The 17,951-nt window shown below is 49.8% G+C and overlaps 2 protein-coding genes across 4 annotated transcripts; both read left to right on the forward strand.

Moving 5' to 3' along the window:
- Positions 1-272: 272 nt before the first annotated feature.
- LOC125328276 lies at positions 273-3,124 on the forward strand. Of its 3 annotated transcripts, XM_048308653.1 has the most exons (5): positions 273-1,304; positions 1,575-1,639; positions 1,749-1,898; positions 2,082-2,701; positions 2,946-3,124. In XM_048308653.1, exons 1-4 carry the CDS (start codon positions 1,181-1,183, stop codon positions 2,445-2,447), a joined length of 705 nt encoding a protein of 234 aa, XP_048164610.1. In that variant the 5' UTR covers positions 273-1,180; the 3' UTR covers positions 2,448-2,701; positions 2,946-3,124. The 3 variants fall into 3 exon arrangements, with proteins under 3 accessions (XP_048164610.1, XP_048164608.1, XP_048164609.1); XM_048308651.1 differs by having other exon boundaries at positions 1,749-2,701; XM_048308652.1 differs by having other exon boundaries at positions 1,749-3,124.
- Positions 3,125-3,466: 342 nt separating this feature from the next.
- On the forward strand, positions 3,467-6,397 carry LOC125328788. The gene is made up of 8 exons (XM_048309892.1): positions 3,467-3,766; positions 3,940-4,077; positions 4,286-4,462; positions 4,597-4,746; positions 4,894-4,995; positions 5,393-5,495; positions 5,736-5,792; positions 6,083-6,397. The coding sequence occupies exons 1-8, from the start codon at positions 3,656-3,658 to the stop codon at positions 6,280-6,282; spliced, it is 1,038 nt and encodes a 345-aa protein (XP_048165849.1). The 5' UTR covers positions 3,467-3,655; the 3' UTR covers positions 6,283-6,397.
- The last annotated feature ends 11,554 nt before the right edge of the window (positions 6,398-17,951 follow it).

The raw sequence follows: 17,951 nt of genomic DNA on the forward strand, positions 1-17,951 counted from the left end.
AGCGCGGCCAGGGCACGGGGGTCTAGCAGGTCTGCTTCGGCGGGGGCTCTGCCACACCTGCTGATTTCAGCGCTCCCCGGGGCCCCGGGGTCAGAGCAGCATTTGCGCCCTGGCTCACACGTCCTTGTGTCTGTGTCACAGCCCCGGCTTTAGGATGGCCACCAGCCGGGATGTGTCCCACGGAGGCCGTGCCAGCTTCTGTGGAAGACCCCGTGCCCTTCCTGCCACGGCTGTGTTGCTGGCCGTGGGGGCTCCTGGTGCTGCTCCGAACCCACAGAGCAGGGGAGCGTTTGCTTATGGATTGAGCCATTCTTAAAGCTGCTGTCGGGCTGTCTTAGGCACTTGGAGCAAGGGATTCCTTCCAACCTGGGCCACTTGGGGTGGGCTGGGGGCGGCCCCAGGGCAGGTGGCAGTGTGTGCAAAGGCCCTTTGTGACACGGTGCAGCATGGTCACCATGGGATGGAATGGGACAGGGTGTCCCAGGGCCCTTTGTGACACGTGCTGACATAGGTGCTGGTGGTGACGCGGCCACGCCACAGTGCTCGGAGCACGCGACGGGATAGGACAGGACAGAGCGGTGCTGTGAGGAGCCCCCGCACAGCGCGCTTGTTCTTTGCTGACCCGGAGCCTTTCCGAGGCGTTTACCTGTGCAGGTGCCCTCGAGGCCAGACCATAGGACTTGGTGACCCGTGGCCTTCCTGAGGCTTCTCTTCTGCAGGTGCCCTCGAGGGCAGACCATGGGACTTGGTGCCCCGGAGCTTTTCTAAGGCATCTCCCATCCCTGTGGCCGGTGCCCTCGAGACCAGACCGTGGGACTTGCTGTCCTTGCTTCCCAAGACTTCTCTCTTGAAGGTGCCTTGAAGGCACGACTGCAGGACTTGCTGACCCGGAGCTTTTAAGAGGCACCTCTCCTGCAAGTAGCCTTCAATCCGGTCAGTGACATGGAGCAGAGACCCCCAACCATGCCCAAGCTGGCCTGGGTGAATGAGGATGAAGAAGGCCCTGGAGCTGTCCCAGAACAGCAGCTAGAAGAGGTGGAGCAGTTCCAGCCACCACAGGAGGGTGAGTGGCAGAGCTAGGCCACAGGGCTGGTGCCTTCAAGGCACAACTGCAGGACTTGATGACCTGGAACTTTTTGGAGGCGTATCTCTGCAAGTACCCTTCAATCCAGTCAGTGACATGGAGCAGAGACCCCCAACCGTGCCCAAGCTGGCCTGGGTGAAGGAGGAGGAGGAAGAAGGCCCTGGAGCTGCCCCAGCACAGCAGCTAGAAGAGGTGGAGCAGTTCCAGCCACCACAGGAGGGTGAATAGCAAAGCTGGGTCACAGGGCTGGTGCCTGCAGCCAACTTGGCCCCATCCCATCCCGTCCCATCCCATCCCATCCTGTCCCGTCCCCTGGGGACATGCCCATGGACAGGACGGAAGAGAGGCCGGGGCAGACCCCCCCCACAGCAGCCGTGCTCCATCCCCTGGGCATACCGGGGCTGTCCCTGCCTGGGGAGCGCAGGGCTGGGCTGTGTTCTCCGGCCTCTCCCGCAGCCCCTCAGCTCTGGCTGCGCTCGCTCTTTACCAGACCCAGCCGTGGACCCGACACAAGAGCACGACCCCGCCCGTGGCCGCTTCCGCAGAACAGCGCAGGTACCTGCAGCCGTCCCCACCTGGGCTGGGCCTGCTGTCGCTGCTCAGCCGAGCACTGTGCTTGGAGCACCCCATGGAACATCCTTCTCCTCTTGCCCTCCTCCTACAGATGGTTTGCAAATTCATCAGGAGCATTCGGGAGAAAGAGACCAGCGTCATGGGCACTGGGGTCATACCATACTCAGAGGTCTTCAAATACGAGACCAGTGCCGCCCTGCTGGATTTGCTTGTGAAGCAGGGTGTTTCCAGTCCAGAGCAAGTAAGCAGCATGTGGCCAGGGTTCAGTTCCCCCAGGAGTCACATGGCTTGCCAAGCCACGCCTGCTGGTCACTTTAAGCCTTTGAGGCCATCCCAGTGTGGTGGGAAGGGAAGCAGTTCTCTGGGGAAGCTGGGGGACATTACTCCCTGTGGCAGCTTCCAGCTCTCCCCGTACCTTCTCCAGGTGCCTGCCATGGTGAGGTTCATCCACCGATGGCTCATGGCCAATGAGCCTGCTGAGCACAGGCTGGACAATACCCTGCTGGAGCTGACAGAGGCACAGCCAGCTGATGTAGTCATGACTCTCCTGCGTGTGGCCCCATTGTGTGACAGGTATGGGGCCCACCTGCCCAAAGGGCTCAGGGCTCACCAGCCCATCACCCTGTGGAGCCTGTCTCCCAGGCGCGTGACAAACGGAGAGTTCCAGGGCCCTCTGGCTCCTCCATTTTCCAGCCGTGGCATGTCAGCCCCCAAGCCTGCTGCCATGCTCCCTCCCTGCCCCTCAGGGGCCGGTGCCCACAGGGGTGGGCTGCCTGGGTGCTGCTGGTGAAGGGCCGTGGGCAGAAGCAGAGCTGGCAGTCAGCCCGGGCCCCTACAGCTGCCCAGGCCACGGTGCTGTGGCTGACACCCCCCGACACAGAGTTCTGACCCCACAGAGCTGCTGCGACCATGTGGACGACAATCATGTCCTCGCCCAGGACTGCGGAGCTGGCGCAGCTGCTGCTCCTCGATGTGCTGGGGAGCTGGCCAGAGCACAGCATGCGCACCTCCGATGGCGACGACACAGATGTCTTTGCCCTGGCTGTGAGTTTCTGGAACTGGCCTTTGCTCGCCCCCAGGCCACCTTCCATCAGCTCTCCATCCTCCTGCCCCCACTGCGTCTCCCTGCCTCAGGCGCTGGGCTGAAACCTGGGCTAGGGGCAGGTTCAGGGGCACCAGGCCAGGTGCTCCGCCTACGTCTCCCCTGGCCTCCCCCTTCCATGCTCTGGCCCTGCCACGTGGACGCCTTGGCACTGGGCGCTGTCTCAGGGTGGTTTGTCCTTTGCAGGCAACTGTGGTGATGTGGAAGATCCTCCAGGTGCCCTGTGTCCCACACGTACTGATATTCTTTTTCCCCCGCCTCTTTGCGCATCTCCTCTTCCAAGTGTACTTCAGCACATTGGATACGCCAGAGGAGGTCAATACCTTCTGGAAGGGATGCCAGGAGGAACACGGCCTTGCCACCAACCCCAGCAGGTGCTCCATCCCAGTCCTCCTGTCCCTCCCATGTCGCCAGGGCAGGAGCCAGTCCCCCAGCGTGACCTGGGCTTTGCTCTGCACACAGGTTTGCAGTGCGGACCCTGAAGGCCCTGCTCTGCCTTCTCCAGTGTGAGCACGTGGTGATGGCAATGGAGCGCAAGCGTGGCTGGGACACGCTGCTCTGTGCCGACACCCACCACTATGCAGTGGGTCTGCTGGCCAGGTGAGACCCCCTTCTCCTCCGCTGCCCTCGGCTTTTGTGCCCTGTGCCCAGGGTGCCCCACACGGTGGCCGTGGTCGTGGGCCAGAGGGCCTTGTCACCGAGGAACGGCTGAGCTGACGGGAAAAGGCCGGGAGAGGAGGGTGCCCCGGAGCAGCCGCCTCCCAAAGGGCCCAGGTCCCTTCGCAGGGTGGTCGGGAAAGACCAGAACTATGTGACTCAGTCCTGGGACAGGTTTGCCCCGCCCCCCCCCCCACCCCAGCTCAGGGCCTGAGTGCCTTTTTCTGCCTTCCAGGGAGATGAGCCAAGCATCGCTGCACTTGTGTAAAAGCATCTTATGCTGTCTCCTTGAGATGCTCAGCAAAGAGATGCCATACTGGGATTTCCCCGCCCTGGCGTTCCTTGTGGAGGTGAGCCCGACGGCCAGCGCTGCCTCGCTAGAGCTGCCTCCCAGCTCTCTGCCCTCCCGTAGCCGCAGCTGCCTGGGACGGTGCCCGCGCCCTGCGCTGCTGCCTGGGCCCAGCCCTGTGCGCTTCCGGGCTCCTGCCGGCCGGCTCCCCTGTCACTGCCCTGTGCCTTTCAGGTCCTCGAGTGCCTGGACCTGAGTGAATGCGGTGACAGCATAATGGACGTCGTAACAAGACACCTGAAGAGCGAGCGCAGGGAGATGCGTCGCCTGGCACTCAGGGTCCTCCTCTTGCTCAGGGATGATCCCTCAATGGTGAGAAGGGGGCAGCACCTGAAGCTGCGCTGGCAGCGTGGGGCTGGGGAACACAGTCGCTTGGGCTTGGCCGGGCTTTGGGCGCTGAGGCAGCTGTTTCCAGCTCTCCTGCCTCCTGGTTCAGCTGCCCGAGTGCTTCGGGACAGGCCTTTGGCCTCTGGGCCCTACTGTAGAAGGGTGGCGTTGCACAGCTTTGTGTTCCACACAGGCCGAAAGAATGTGGAGCCTGACTAAAAGCCTTGTGGTGCTCCTGCGGGATAGCGACAACGACGTGGTTAGGATGACCGTCGTTCTCCTGACTTATTTCTTCCTGGACAAGGATGCCCCGATACCGAGCCCCATCGCCCTGCAGCTGGCTGAGGCCCTCCTGCCACTCTTTGACAACGTAAGGCTCTGTGCCCCCAGGCAAGGCCACTGGATGCCACCCAGATACTGTGTACCCTGTGGATTTTCAGGCCTGCGCCCAGGTGGGCCTGGAGCAGCTGATGTTGAGGTCTTTTTTTTCTTCCTTTCATACAGGATGACAGCCAGGTGCAGCTGCTCTCCATGTTTGTCTTCAGAACACTGATGTCTTTTGTCATAGAAAAAGAGCCCCTGAAAACACAAGTGTGCCAGAGCCTGCTCCCACTCTTCTTCCACTGCCACGATGAGAACCAGCACGTGGCAGAGGTGAGGACTCGTGCCCCGGCATGGAGATGGGCTGCCTCCTGCCCTGGCGCCTCGCGGGCTTCAGCCTCCTCCTGGCCTTGGCACAGGGACGCGCGCGTCCCATGCCCTGGGCTGTGGTGCCATCTCCGGGTCTCTGCTGCTCGCCAGGCTTCTCGGGAAACGCTGCTTTGTGCGGTCCAGTTCCTGAAGAGGAGAGATCTCGAAAAGCTGGTGAAGAAGGAGAAGCTGTGGAAGTTCGCCGAGTGCCTGGTAAGGACGGCCTGGCCGCAGCCTGGAGAAGCCCCCTGCCCCCGGCGCTCAGTGTGCGGGGCTGGCAGCTGTGCTCCCTGTCCAGCGCTGCACCCAGGGGCGCCAGCCTGCGCCCCACACGCTGCTCCCTTCCCTGGGCCGCGCGGGCTCTTCTCCAGGCTCCTCTGGCCCCGAGCCGGGCGCCGATGGAGCGCCGGCCCAGCTGGGCTGTGGGGCGGGGGCGGCACCGAGGCTCCCCGGGCAGCACCCGGCCCTCGGCCCTCTCCAGAGCCCGGCGCCAGCGGCTGCTGGCCGGGCCTCGGGGCTGTGCGGGCAGGGGAGGCAGTGCCGGCCGTAGGGAGCGCCCGGCCAAGGGGCTGAGCCCGCGCTAAGCCTTCCCTCCTGGCGCTCTCTCCAGCTGGCAGAGGACAGGAGCCAAGCGGCCGAGCACCTGCGCCTGGCCCTGCCGTACCTGGAGAACCCGCAGGAGCCCCTGCGAGAGGCGGCCGTCAGGTTCATGGGTGAGCCACGAGGCCGGGGCCCCTCCCCGCCCCGCCGCAGCTCGGCCCCGGCCCCGCCTGCTGCCCCGGCAGCGGGATCCGGGCCCGGGGCCGTGGAGCCCCGCCTGCCCTCGGGCGTCAGGATGCGGCAGGAGCCCGGGCCGAGCGCTGCCAGGGAAGGAGGTCGTGTGGCCTCAGGGCTGGCAGCGCCGGTGTGGGGCAGCTGTGCCGCTGGGGCTGTGACAGGCTCTGTGTTCCCAGAGATTGCCGGGCGGAGCATGAGGGGGCAGCACAAAGAGCTCCAGCTCATGTGCAAAGGTGAGTGAGGGCAGCGGGCTCTCAGCGGGGGCTGGCGGGGGGATCTGCAATTCCTGCCCCGGCTGCGGAGGGCTCTGCTCCCTGTGCGGACGAGGGGCGGCGTGGGCAGAGCACAGAGAGGTTTCAGGGCCGCGTGGGGCATTGGTGGCCAGCACCTTTGGGCTGATCCTGTCGGTCCCTGCTCCCTCCTGGCCATGGCAAGAGCAGGCTGGGATGGCCCTGGAAGGGGGCTCTCCTCGGGTCCCCGCAGATCCGGGATCTGACCGTGGCTCTGTTCCTCTCTCTTGCAGCCCTTGAACACCTGACAGAGGACATCAGCCCTGCTGTCTCCAACCTGGCACTTCAAACATTGTACGTTCTCCGGTCACTAGAGACGTCTCGATACTCCATATTCCGGAGGCTGCAGGATCAACTCCGCAGGGCATGGAAGACACGGCCTCGGCTGTCGAGCCTTGGCCGGCTGTGTTTCTGGAGCTCTGCGGAGAGCTGATCTGGGAGGCTCTGCCTGCTGGGGCCACCTGAGCCAGAGGGGATTTTCTTTTCTTTAAGAATTTTCTTTTCTTTTCTATATTCTGTAGAATATAAATATAGAATGTGTTATAATACACAGACTCCCAGGAGCTTTCTTTTGGTGCCCAGTATCGGCAGGGCATAGGGGAAGAGGGGAGAAGGGGTGCTTGCGCTCAGCAAGTTGCCCAAGCGTGCGGAGTGGAAGGGGAAATGGCCAGAAGCTCCTTGGCCTTTGGTGGGTCTGCTGAAGCCTTAACGCTGTCGAGAGAGTGGGTGGGCAGGGGCCAGAGCTGCGGGGATCCCTGCGGGACTGGTGCCGGGAGATGGCCACAAGCCCTGTCCCCGGCAGGAGCCGCCATCTGTGTCCTCCTGCCCGTGCGTTGCTGCCTGGCTTGCTGAGGGCTCCGAGGTGCCTCTTGATCCGGCTCGTCTGGAGCTCTGTCAGGGCTGTGCTGCTGCCGGGCAGGTTGGCCAGGCTGGGGGAGACCCTGAGGGGACGGGGCGGTGGTAGGCCGTGAAGGGAGGAGGTGCTGCGGAAGCGCTGACGGGACAAGGCAGCGGGAAGGCACGAGGAGGATGTGTGACGGAGTGGGTGGCAGGAGGCTACAAGGGGACAGGAGGTCCCTGAGGGGCGGGGGTGGTGGGAAGGCCTGAGGAATTGGGTGTCAGAGGCCATAAGCAGCCCCCAGGCAGCCACCTCGTTCCTGCCACCCGGCTGCTCTGGCGCTTCCCCGACACGTCTCCCAGGCCTGTGGCAGAAGCCCTTGAAGCCGGGCCTCAGCAGGACAGTGGGGACCAGCCCGAGGTGCCCAGGCTGGGCTGGCTGGGGACAAGGAGGGCAGAGGGGCCCTGCCGGGGCACGGCCACTGGGTGCTGCCAGTCCCCACGGCTGCCCAGGCCACGGTGCTGTGACCGCAGCCCCCCTGACACAGCGCTCTGGGCCCGCACGGCTGCTGCCACCATGGGACAGACGGCGATGTCTCCTCGAGCAGGGCTGCCGAGTCGCTGCTGCCAAAGCGGCTCTGGACGCCACAGGAACGGCACCAGAGCGTGCCCAGGAACAGCAGGAGCCCGAGCGCCGGCACCTGCTCAACGAGGCATCCGGGCCAGCCGGGATGCCAAAAAGGGGGATACTGTGGGCACAACTGCACGTGGTTTGGCAAAAGGCTCCAGCAGAATTGGCCATGATGGCTTTCTCTTGACTCGCCAGCCTCACAGCAATGCTTGGCAGCTTCAGCTGCAGCCTGTGCCCCTGACTGACTTCAGTGGCTGTGCTTGAGGGCAGACTGGCCTTCCACAGTCAGGCGTCCCAAGGCAGTGGCATTGGTGCCACCGTGAGAGCGAGACTCTGATGGGACACGAGCCCTGCGCTGCAGCTGCCGTCCCTCTCCTCCATGCAGGCACCTTACAGACACGTGCATGAGCTTCCAAACTAAATCCTGGACTTGCTTGGAACAAAGGAAGCAGCCGCAGCAGGCGCTGAAGAAAAGCAGGGACTTCTATGGCTCCGTTTTGCTCTCCACTTGGGGAATCACAGAATCCCAGAGCACTTTGTGTTGGAAAGTATCTTAAGGATCATCCAGTTCCAGCCACCCCGCCATGGGCACAGGTGGTGTGCACGCACACCAGTCACTAGAATTGGAAGAACACTTGGCTGCCGTGTTTACCTTTTCCCCTCCTGGATTTCAAGCTAAGAGGAAAAGGTCAGCTGGTTAAAGCTGAATCTTGTTGCTCACGGAACTAGGAATAGGAGTCTCCAATGGGACCTGGTATGTCCATTCAACCTTTGTAAGATCCCACGGTTGGAGCTCAGCCCTGTACAGCCCAGGCACAGGCTCCAGGCTGGTCCATTTCAGCATCCCCAAGTCTTTGTGGCTTCCTGTGCACCCTGAGACTTCTGAATCCATTCTTGAATTCCCAGTTACTGCTGTGCAGGACGTGAGAACACAGTGCTTGGAACAGCCTGTTTGGCTCATTCTTGGGTTTGCTGCTCCCGACTAAAGTAATAATCAGGAGTATATGCTGATGCACAGGTATAGCTGAACACCAGGGACTTTCTATGGAGTGTCTAAAACCTTGTGTGACTGCCCAGAGACTCTAAAACCCAGAGGTGAAAATGACGGCTTTGCTATTTAAGAATCCTAGAAATTTTGACATCTGATTTTTCTGGTCAAGGATTTTCATGCCAATGCGGAAATGACAAAAATATTAAAACTTGTTTTCCTTGGCAACCCCTTTTAAACGGCATCAGTAAACTTACAGGGGACAGGGTGTGACACTGGGCATGGTACTTGGCAGTCCATGGCTTCAGATGTGGGTGATTAATGTTTTGCCCGGTTTCACCCAGGAGTTCAAGTGTTCCCAGGGCTTTGTTCAACTGGTCATTGCAGGTAACTTCCACTAAATGCAAAAGGATGTCCCAGCAGAACTTCTGGAGAATGTGCCCTAGGGATAGGGAGAAAACCTTGAAAATGATCAGCAGGGTCTGAAAAACTTTAAAAAATTAAATTAAAGTAGACATGGCTCTGTGGCTTTTCAGGGACGACTTAAAGCATGCAACTTCAGATCTGTGAAAGATAGAAGAACAATAGTCAGATAAAATAAAAGCTTTCTCTGGACTCACAGTTTGCAAGACACCAGGCTGGGTTTTGTTTTGTTAAAAAGGAAAGCGTAAGTATTTTAGTTACAAGAGGTAAAGTTCAGCTGGGAGGCAGCCATTCTCACACATTTTACAAAGTCCACCACTATGGGTGTTCACAGTCTTGAAAACCTCTCCATCTTCCTTGCTTTGTTTTTCCTCATAATAATCTTTCTTTCTAATAAAGCTGTACAGAATTTTTAGAAAATATATTGGTTTTATCAGTGCGATTATGCTGATGCTCATTCTTTGCAAGCCCAGTTTCACAGTTAGAAATTCTGACTCATCATGAGTTTATAATTTAAGGAGGAAAGATCTCTGGGTAGCATGAACCTTTTCACTGCCATTACCTGCACACATTCAAGTACTTGTTCAGGTGAAAAGCATAACTCAGGTATTGGTACAGAACACATGACACCGAGCAACAGAACTGTCCCACGCTCCAAACTAGAAAGAAACATCCTAAGTTCATCATCCTAAGTTTGGGTATTTCCAAACTACAGTCAGACAGTTTGCAGAGAACGTCAAGAGACAAGCAACAGTGATGTTGTCACACACAGTATTATTATAAAATTGCAGCAAAACCAGGTGGAGATGAATTCTATTATTTCTCCAGTGGTTTTTACTCTAAGCATAACAGCATTACCTTAATTAAAAATCTTACTTTGAGGAGTTGGATACATTTCCCTCAGCCTTGACTTTAGTGACAGACACAAGGACTGAAGCTACTGCAGATAAGCACAAAGTTTATTGTGCAACAAAGAGCTGAACAAGTGATGTCTGAATACTGCAATAGGAGAAATGTGATCTACTCACAGTTAACAGATACAATTTGTTATGGCAGTGCACAGCTCCTGCATTTTAAAATATATTGCATATTTGGGCTGGTGGGTTTTTTTGTATTTTTAATTTAGATGTATTTTTTTTTTAATTAATTCTGATAGTTGCTGTGCAGTTTTTATAATGGAAGTAAGATTGTAGCGGGTTCAGTTCAAAAACCAGGCAGAAACACCAATTTAGTGTAGTGGTTCTGTTCAAATTTTCAATTACTTATTTTCTTTCTGTGAGATTAGAATTAGGAGAAAGCAAAGCAGGCACAAACCTTAAACAGTTGCAGTACAAAGGAAAACTTTTATTACTAACAGAATTAAAAGTAAAGAGAAATAACAAGAAATTAAAGCAAACCCCCTCCTCCTTTCCAGCACTTTCCTCCTTTTACCCAACTCACACAAAGGGTAACAGAACATGGGATGTTAGTTAGTGTTGCAGTTCTTGATAAGTCTCTTTCATATGCTTAAGCAAAAAAGGGTTTTCTTCAGCTGAACATGGTTCCCAAACTGCCACCAACAGCAGACCCACCTAGAAAGAAACAATCTGCTGTGGTGTAGAACATCTCTTCCATGAAAATCTCACAGTCCCTTCATACTGCCAAACATAGGCTATCACATGGGGTTATTAATTTTTTTTACAGATTAGTTACTTTGGCCTGAACACAAAGGCTTTTTTTTTCGTGACAGGAAGTCTCTAAAAGCCTCTCACTGCTTCTATACAGCCTAGCACAGGCACTTTTCATAATTTTCATGGGCCACACATGAATTTTTCATCCCCCCATGTACTTCAAATGGATTAAAGAGACAAACAGTTTGTGATATTACAGTTTCTTACCACGGCATGCAAGAAGTTTTTTAAGCTACGTGCGAGAATCGTGGCACCGCCCTCTTTTCTCCCATCGCCATGTTCAGCTTCGTCTCACGTGACTCACTTTCTCTTTCTCTCTGACTGAAGCTGCCATGTTGAAGAGTGTTCCTGTTCTGGCTTTACGGTGGGAAAAGCCTCGCTCCCTGTGTGCAGCTGGCTGCATGGTGTCCTCTTCAGTTCAGCGTGAGGTGTGCTGGCTGCAGACAGGAGGCTACGCCGGCTCTTGCTGGCTCTGCCAGCTCCACATGGAGAGGAGAGGAGAGGAGAGGGACCAAAGGCCAAATCCCGCCTTTCCGTGCAGTTTAAATATGTAAATTGTGAGAAGCGTCATTAGTCTGACAGACTGTCCATCAACTTTGGTTCAACCCACTACAAAGATACAGTATAATTTTTGGAAGAATGTAAAAATAAGCTCAAGATAACAGTAAGTTTTATAAAGATGTGTCCAAGTGCTTCCTTGGCACAGCACTGTCACAAACTCAGACTATCCTGCTGCCTGCTGATCCCAGTGAGGTCAAGAAAATAACCCTTTGAATGAGCCTCATAATCTAAGTTATCTGGGTTCAAGGTGGTTAACTTAAGTATTTTATTGAGAGCTAGCAGAGATGCAATGCCCCACAAAAATTTTCCCAAAAATGCTGGAAAAGTACACCAGCATCTCTCAAGCCTCTCAGTTTGGTGTATTCAGGGGTGCAGTGGGGAGATTTCTTCAGTTCAGCAAAGCCAGCCTACACAGAAAAGGGTGGGGTAGGAATAAAGCTGCAATTTGGGTACAGTGTAATGCTTGGGAAAGATTATAAACTCAGTCAGGACCAACTGGAGCCTTAAAAAGTAACATTTTTTTCTGAGTTCTACAATTGCATATTCTTAACATCATTTTTCCAAATCCCAGGCAGTATCAGATTCTAAACAGGATGTCTTTTCTCCTACACTTTCGCTCTACTGAAAGTTCTCAAATAAATTTTATTCCTGGTTTTATTCCTGGTATTCCTGGAGAAATTTAATCTAATTATTGTGGCTCCTGGGCACATGTCATCAATAACATTAATTAGCTTAAGCACTACTTTATCAGCCATATCTTGTCCCAGCATCCCCATGAAACAATAAATGATCATTTAGAACAGAGATTTTAGACTTCCCTTCAGGCAGAATTAGCCATAGCAATTTGAAAACTCTCACTTCAAGGATCTTATTTTTTCCTTCACCGGCATGATATTAAAGCGACAAATAAAAAAGTGGCTCACATACTTGTGTTCAGAGGGCTTGCTAAATACCGATTTAGGAGAAAGACAAATGTTTTCTATCCCAAAAGACAACTTCACTTAGACACAATTATTCAGCCAAGGAATTTGCCTGTTTTCCTCAAAGCGTTCTTTACTAAGGCACATTACCCAAACAAATATTTTCATATAAAATACCTAATTTAATAGCTGCATAAGTAGTAAGCTTAAAAAAAAAAAAAAAAAAAGAGTAAGTATTTATTGGATCTGAAATAATTCTTCATTTTGCTCAGCATGAAAATTTACCTCGTGTTTTCTAAATTAGAAACTCAGCATTCACCCAGTTCCACTCAGTTTCATGGAATATAGCACTTTTTGTTCATGAGGAGGTTTGTTTCTGAAGATGATCTAGCAAAGCCAAGAAGTGCACTGCACAAACACACAAAGTATGTAAACAGCTCTCCCAAAACTTGAAGTGATAAAGTTCCAGTTCATTAAAATACTGTAAATAACAGAGAAAACAAGTGATATTCACAGATGAGCAGCTTAATACCTAAGCAGCCTCCAAATAGCTATAAACAATTTAGTGCAAATGTCGTGCTGCAGACACAGAGGCACCAGCCCTACCTACCTCACCAGTCCCCTTCAGGACACTTTCCAGTCCACTCATAACCAACAGATTCAGTCAAGCAAGCTAAGCAATTATTTATCTTGCTTCTCCAACTGATGGAAAAACAGGCTTTTGTAATCATGTGTGTAGATAACACATTTCCTATAAAGCTGCTTTCCCTGGATCAAACAGATCAATAGGCCTGGCCAGCTTATCTGTGCAAGTTTCAAGTTTACTTTGCAGGATCGCATGAGAACTGTTATTACTCCCTCAAGTCATGTAAACTCTCACTCATCTAACTTTCAAACAGTTTTTGCCTGCAGACCTCAACTTGGAACACACACTTATCTTGAACTTAACCAGCAAGTTTAATTCAGAGATTTAGTGACAGATTGGTCAAGTGTCTCTGCTTTTCCTAGCTCCATTTCTCAGCTGTGGTAAGTGTAGGAAAGTTAAAAAGTTTGATTGGTTTTAAATACTGGGGGTTTGGCGCATTGTTGGGTTTTGGTTTTTTTTTTTTTTTTTTACGTAAGCTTTTTTCAGATTTTTTAAAAAATTAATTTATTTTTACAGCCCAGGGAAAACCAAAGAGACACTTTCCATTAAAGTATTGAAATATTTTAGAAGAAAGAAAACGCTATGGGAAATCAATTTGAGGGAATACATATCTGTTTCAGCAGAAACACACTCTACTGGGCACTATAGAAGACCATTTTAAAAGCTGATAGATACTTAGCACAACTCCAACCATTCCACCAGCACAAAAGGGAATGTGCAACAGTGTTAAGTTACCTGTCAAAGTATAACCTCAAATCCTCTGGCAACATTCCCACAAGATGATGGGTACACTGGAAATCAAGAGTTTAGATACTTTAATGCTTGTTAAACCAGATAGTTCTTTGTTTAGCAAATCCGAATGCAAACTGCTCTCTGGTTTCATGATTCTTTTTGTTCACAGCATGATTTTTTGGAAGCTGTTCACACAATTATACTTATTTATTTTCATAAGGCAAGCTGTTTTAATATTAATGTTATTTTACAATCAAAATATCCTTTAGGGTATACTAAACAGAATAAAGAAAGCCAGGTAACTAAAACACACACCATTAGTGACCACAGAATCATATTCAGGTCAAACTTTAAATATTTCCTCATCAAAAAGCCCCAAAAAATCCAAAAAAACCAAGGTCTCAGAGCTGCATTTTTATCAGTGGAATCTATGGCATTATCACCTCCCCTTTACTACACCTACCTAGGTCAAAAGTGAACTAGGCTTTATTTCAAGTTTGTGAAGCTAATTCATTGTTCATCACAAGCTGGCTCTTAAGAAAACTCATCCCAGAATTAATGTGACTGCATTTAAAGCCAGTTTTATAAAAATTACTTAAAAATCCAGTTGCTCAACTGTAGTCAGTATGGAAAACATCTGACTTCATTCATTACAAATTACTCTAATTAGTTTCATATAGAGATACTGTTCTAAACTGCACCTAAAGATATTTATGACTGGGTGTGGGGGAGAAAACACCATACAATGGGGGGGAAATTAAAAACACATTCCTTAATTTAGTAAAACCTAAGGGAGGCAATTTACTGAGTCAAAAGAATAATTCCACATTCAAAGTTTACTTTATACTTTATGAGGAATAATTTCTTATATTAGATAAGCTTCCTTCATGTAAATGAAAATAAGAGTCTGCATTAAATGAAGGCATTATTTAAAGGAAAAACAAAACACCCGAGAAGAAAAAAATACCAATCCTGAATTCTGTATTTCTAGCAATGGGATTTTTTTACACCTGAAATTTCTTCTGGGCTGGGATTATATGATGCTGCTCTTGCCAGTTTTCCTTCACCAGACTGAGGTCTGGCAGAGCTGAGGTAACAGGTAGGGAAAGGCACTCTCTTTTCATTAGAGAAGCAGTGTAACAGCACGTATTAGCACAGGGTCTATTGTACATCAAGTTGCAAAATTATTCTGAGATTCAAGAGCCCCTGGCTGATGGCCCAGTAAGTGTAGATTTTTCAAAGTCGATGGAAGTGACAGTCTGGTTTAATACCAATTTTTATGCTAATAAAGACATGCAGGACCTGTCTTCACCAGTCACTTCTGAGTTTTTAATCAGTTTTTGGCCATCCCTGTGCATAACCTAAAGGAACGATTTCACACAACAGTGGTCTCTGGAGCCAGCGGTCACTGGCAAAGGGGACTCAGGAGTAGGCACCATATTGACAACTAAGGGGCAGAAGACGGACTATTGATCCTTCTGTGTCTTCAAGTCAGCTGCCAGAATTCGGGAAGTGAACCACCACTGCCACCATCTCCCACGTGCCTAAAGCTGCACTGCACTCAAGGGAACACTTTCAAGAATAGACTCGGATCCTCAGCCTTCAAACAGTCCAAGATACGGAAAGATTGTCAGAAGCTGTTTACAGTCTTACATTGTACACTCCCCCCAGCCCCCCTGCTGACTGCTTCCATCCCTCCTTAAGTTGCTCAATTCCTTGTCCTCATTCCACTCTCACTTATTTCAGAACTTCTGTGTTTCACCTGGAGCCTCTCAGCCTAATCAGCCCTGTTCCCAGGGGCATTTGTGTTTCAGTTTTTAAGCTATAGGACACAAGCCACACTCCAAAAATTGCTTAAATGGGGAAGTGTCCTTACAACTCACAGAACTGATGATACATCTATCAGTCATGGTACCACCTGCATGTTTAATCTCCTTCTATACACTTTGTATTCAAAATAGTACAGAGGGAGTACAGGCAATGTGATTTTGTAGAGTGAAAGGTCAACAGCTTTCATACAAGATCTGTATCAAAACACTATTTTATTTGCCCCTAAAGATTCTCTTTTCCTTGTATTATATTTAACAGTCACAAAGGCATTAAATTAAATTTTAAAAAAAGAGCTATTTCTATATTCAAAAGTCAGATTTTACTAAAAACATAGGCAGGTCCCAAAATATTAAGTTTTCTGTTATTCTCTCCCAATTTTTCTTTTGTTAGTATATAGCCCATAACTTGGGTCTAAAAGGCTGCAGGCTGCTATTAAAAGGACAGTTTAGCAGCCTGTAACAACAGGTGCTTCCCATCAGCAGATGACAATAAAGACTACAGAAGAAGGATTTTATTGCTGCCTGATCACTGCAATGACAACATAGAAGCAGGACAATTGCCACTTGCTGTTTTGCTTTTTTTTAAAGGAAGTTTTTCATATAAAGTGTAACTATACAGTTCACCCCTTATGACTTTTTCTTTAGGCAAAGAGAAAACACAGCCAAGGGAAAACCATAAAATAAACTCTCCCTCAGCAGAGCAACTCTTTTTTTTTTTTTCTTCTTTGCCCTGAAACCTTAGATCTCTTGGAGTACTGGGCTAGTCCTCACTTTGCAAGGGAATGTTTCTTCACTGGTTATTTCTCAAAACATTCAATTCTATCCCCTCCCCCCACCAAAAAAAATTGAAGTCCTCAGCAAATTTAGTACTTTCCAGAAGGAAGTAACTTCTGGGACTACTGTAGAGAATTCCAGAGCTGTCTTCCACAATGGAGTGACCAGAGAACGCACAGGCAAATGAATATATATATATATGGAATATATCATAACACATAGAAATAAGAACAACTGTATTATTACATACAAGGTGCTAAGTGCTGACCTGCAGTTTCAGAGCTGCACCACAGTGTTATAATAAATGCAGTAATGGGCTGCTTCCTTCGCAGGAATCTCAGCATTTCAAGGTTTGATTAAGGAATGGAACTGTTGCCAGGACTAAGCTGAGGAAACAGAACCTCAATCCTTGAGAAGAACTGAAAAGTCTCCTGCAAGTATTCTGCAGCATGCTGTACGTATAATGGATGGACATGTTTAAATACAGACATTTGATGCCTAGATTCTTCACTGGAAGTACCCCAAAAATGTAACTATCCATTAAGAGAGCTGAAACAAATACTGCACCTTATAATCTCCCTTACTTCCTTCCTAAACAAAAAGAATTTCCTAAAACACCCTTGCTGCACTTTAACTAAGAACTTATCTTTTTCTCCAAACAAAACTGAAAGAATATTAAGTTGTTCCAGAGAGACAATATCAAAGAAACTCATGAACACAAAACATACCATATGTCTCACTGTAAAGTCAGAGTGTCTGTGAACAAGCTCATCAGTTTTGTGAGACACGTGCCAAAACCCTGAAAGAAATTGCTGCAGTTCCCTCTTGGAAGCTGAGAGTTATTGACCAAACCAGACTTGGAGATCTTCCATCTTGTTAAAGGTGCTAATGATTCATGTATGCAATTTTTGAAGAAAGAAATGGTCTTCAGCAGTGAGTTTGATTTTTCTGTCAAGAAGTCAAACTGCGCTTGAAATTGTGCAGTGCTGTTATCTTAGTGAATGTGCTGAGACACTTCAGAGAAAAATTATAATTCAGTATATTCCCTAAACAACTTGCCTTCAAAAAGAAAAAGATATATATGAGGTTTCTGCCTTCTGTACACCCTACTTGTTAGACCAAGTACTTTCATTAGTGTGTTCACCATCACAGTGCCATGACACTGGAAGCACCTATAAAAAAGCACTTGCAAAGTTTAACACTGTCAAAGTTTAACAATGCCAAAAGCCTTTCCAGCCAGGTAGGCAAAGGATCACTTGTGTCAGGTGATCCTGTACTCATGTGTTTTGTATGCAAAGCCATGGAAAAGTTGTGTTGCAGTACATTTGTCATATTTCCTGTCATGATGGAAAAATAAATAGCATGGAAAAGTGTTTTCTATTTGTTTACAGAAGCTTCCATTAGAACCAGGGAAAGCAGAGAGGGAGAGGGTTGTGTCTCATGCAGGGAAACTTAGTGTTATTAAGCAGACACAGGAGGATAAGAACTTTTTGTGTCTGTATGTATCATGACCTACATTTAAAAAAGATTTTCCTCGTTATCATTCATTTTCTGGAGTTTCTAGTTAAGTCACACCAATCAGTAAAGCTTTCAAAAATACATACTTAAAGTGGAGAAGACGAAAAAGGAAAATTGAGTATATTACTGGGTGAGAGAAGGGGAAAAGTGAGAAGCAAAAAACTCATCTCTCTGGGCTGGGATTCAGAATAAGTGGATAATCTTAGATATGTCTCTGGTTTCCAATACTACAGCTGAACATTCTCTGTTAGTATCCTGTCCTAAACTGCAATCCTGACAGAACACCGGAAAACCTAACATGAGCGGCAGTCATTGTCAGGAACAATGGATCAGTTAGATCAGTTTAGTCAAGAGAAAGTAGTCTCAAAGTATTACTTCCTGTTCTAAAGCAGAACTACTTCTCAGGAAAGAGTTACCCATAGAATACCTTGTGAATTGCAGAAACATTAAAAAATAAAGAAAGATAAATCCAGTTTGCTGTGAAAATTCCTCTTGCAAATCTGGTAGGTGGCTGGTCTAGGCAAACTCTATTTAAAGAAAACAAAATGCATAGAAGATATGCTTTGATCTCAG

This window comes from Corvus hawaiiensis, chromosome 7 (assembly GCF_020740725.1).
Source record: "Corvus hawaiiensis isolate bCorHaw1 chromosome 7, bCorHaw1.pri.cur, whole genome shotgun sequence".
NCBI classification, from domain to species: domain Eukaryota; kingdom Metazoa; phylum Chordata; class Aves; order Passeriformes; family Corvidae; genus Corvus; species Corvus hawaiiensis.